Source organism: Triticum aestivum, chromosome 4D (genome assembly GCF_018294505.1).
Source record: "Triticum aestivum cultivar Chinese Spring chromosome 4D, IWGSC CS RefSeq v2.1, whole genome shotgun sequence".
Taxonomy (NCBI): domain Eukaryota; kingdom Viridiplantae; phylum Streptophyta; class Magnoliopsida; order Poales; family Poaceae; genus Triticum; species Triticum aestivum.
The window spans coordinates 210,173,008-210,175,490 of record NC_057805.1 but is presented as its reverse complement, the minus strand read 5'-3'; the positions used below and the strand labels follow the sequence as shown (position 1 = coordinate 210,175,490).

Genomic DNA, 2,483 nt, shown 5'->3' with positions numbered 1-2,483 from the left:
AGTTTATTGCAGAGGGTACTTGGAAAATTGATCATTGCATCGATGCTCTAACAGCGGAAGTTTGGGCTCTCAGATTCGGTCTTTCACTAGCGCAACGTGCGGGTTGCAATTGCCTAGTTATTAATTCTGATAATTTGGAGGTTATTGAAACGATGAATAACGGCGGACGGTCAGCAGGAGCGGCGGCGGCAATCTTTGATGATTGCTATTTTTTGGCGTGTGATTTTCCTACCTCTAGGTTTGAACATTGTAATAGGGAAGCCAATAAGGTTGCGCACGAGCTTGCTAGTTTGGCTAGATTTTCTTCTACCATTGATTGGTTTGAGGAGCCTATGTTTGAGATTGTACCATTCCTCGCAAACGATGTATCCGTCATTTCCGTTGAATAAAGTCCATTTGTTTTTCAAAAAAAAAGGAACCTTATCGACAAGCGCGAGCTGATCAGCCACTTGGAACAAACCTGGTCATGTATTCTGATGTCCCACACAACAAGCGAAGCCATCTACTATCAAAAAAAGTTTTGAACTATAAGGCCATGCCTTGATGATTGATTGATTAACAAGAGAGTCCAACCAGATGGTATCATACTTACAGATCACATGTATGCACAGCTTACAACATCCAAGATCGCCCACTATTGTATTACTAATAATGCACATGGCGGTATGATGCCACGATCGCGTCGTCACGTCTGGCCTTCTCTACCACCGCGCTGACGCCGGCGCCGTCGCCATCCACCCAATAGGCGTGCCAAAGGGGAGACCGCCGCCGTGGCGGCGTGGAGCCGACGCAGCCCGCGAGGCAGTCCTCGAACTTGCGCTCCCCAGGCCGGAGCATGGCGGGCAGCGGCATCCTCACGCCGCGCGCGGCGCAGGCCTCGTGGCGCGTCGCGATGCGCGTGTCGAGCGCGTAGGAGAAGTACTCTGGGAAGTCGAAGAGCTCGTCGGCGTCGCGGCCCATGACGCCCAGAAGGTACTCAGCCTTGGGCCGCATGTTGCCGTCAATGCCGTAGTAGAATAGCGCCGGGAAGCGGCGTGCCATGGAGCGCGCGGCGCGGGAGGGGAGGCCCAGCGACTCGAGGAACTCGATCCGCGGGAGCAGCTTGTCCTCCACGGAGAAGGAGAGCAGGTCGGCACGGCGGTGGAGGTCGGGCACGCCAAGCGCCCGGAGGAAGTAGAGCGTCGGCCGGAGCCGCGCGGCGGCGGAGGACACGAGCAGGCGTGGGCGTCGCCTCAGCACGCGCGGCAGCTCCTCGGCGGGCACTCCGGCCTCGTCGGTCAGGAACCGCAGCGCGGCCGTGATGGTCTCGACGGGGACGGACATCAGCTCGGGGCACATCCCCGCCGCGCGCCGGAGATCCTCCGGGCGCACGCCCGCCTCGAGCAGGACAGCTGCGGCGTCTGCGGCCACATGCGGCGACGGTAGCACGTGCTCCAGGGCAGGCGCCGGGGCCGGCGCCGTCGCGGGCGGAAACCCAGGGACGGCGAGGCTGCTGCTCGGTCTGGACCTTAGCGCGACGGCGACGACGCGGAGGCGGCGGGTTGCCACCGGCCTCGAGAGGCGGCCGTGGCGCAGCAGGAGTTCTTCCATGGCCGAACCCTCGCCAGTGAGTGAGGTGATAGCAGCTGTGGTAGAGTTGGAGTGGGCGAGCGTGCTGAACTGAGACGGATTTGGCGGTTTAGTGGCGAGGAAGAGGATAAGGGGGTGGGTGGGCCAAGGCGAGCGCGGGCAGGAGGATAGGGGGCGGAACGGGGAGGAGTGATTGGGCCAGGCGTGATCTCCAGGATTTTTCGTCGCCGGAGAGAACGTGGGGGCGCGCGTGCACTGCAGGGGGACGGAGCTACAGTTACATAGCGCCGGAGCCACGAGTTCAGTTTCACTATCGTCGAGCATTGCTACATCTACGGGCCATGTCTTACGGAAAGAGGGTTGCAGGCTGACATGGCCCAGTTAAAATCAGGAGGTGGGGTCAGTGAAAATCAAGGGGGAAAGAATTTATGGCTGAGACGAGGACACATCCCTCCGTGAAATCAGTCCGTAGCAGTTTTCCGTAAGTGTAGGATTTTTGCACTATCGTCTTTGCCGGTCAGACCAAAACCGAGTGGAACACACACACTCAGGCCTCATTTGGTTGCAAAGTGAAAATATTCCAGGGTAGTAATCCCATGAGGGGGACTTCCCATGGTCATAGGAAATCCTCTCCCGCCACCGGGGGAGATCCCCATGTGAGTTTGGAGGCAAGGGGGAGGGAAGGGAATCACGTGAGGGAAGTGCCAAATTTCTTAGAAAAGAAATGTAGTATTCAAAAACCATGAAAACTAATTCCCTTTTTTTGTTTTTTCTTACAGAATCATCATAGCAGTACGGAAGTAAGTAAATTTCTAGTTTCCATGCAAAAATCAGAAATGGCAGAACAATGGAGAATAATTCTGTAATTTTAAGGATAAATCAGGAAATATGAAACACACATAATCAGTAAAAAA

General features: G+C 56.0%; 1 protein-coding gene across 1 annotated transcript; it reads right to left on the bottom strand.

Moving 5' to 3' along the window:
* Positions 1 to 518: 518 nt before the first annotated feature.
* On the bottom strand, positions 519 to 1,908 carry LOC123097293 (uncharacterized). Its single transcript, XM_044518995.1, has one exon. The coding sequence runs from the start codon at positions 1,891 to 1,893 to the stop codon at positions 646 to 648; it is 1,248 nt and encodes a 415-aa protein (XP_044374930.1). The 5' UTR covers positions 1,894 to 1,908; the 3' UTR covers positions 519 to 645.
* Between the last annotated feature and the right edge of the window lie 575 nt (positions 1,909 to 2,483).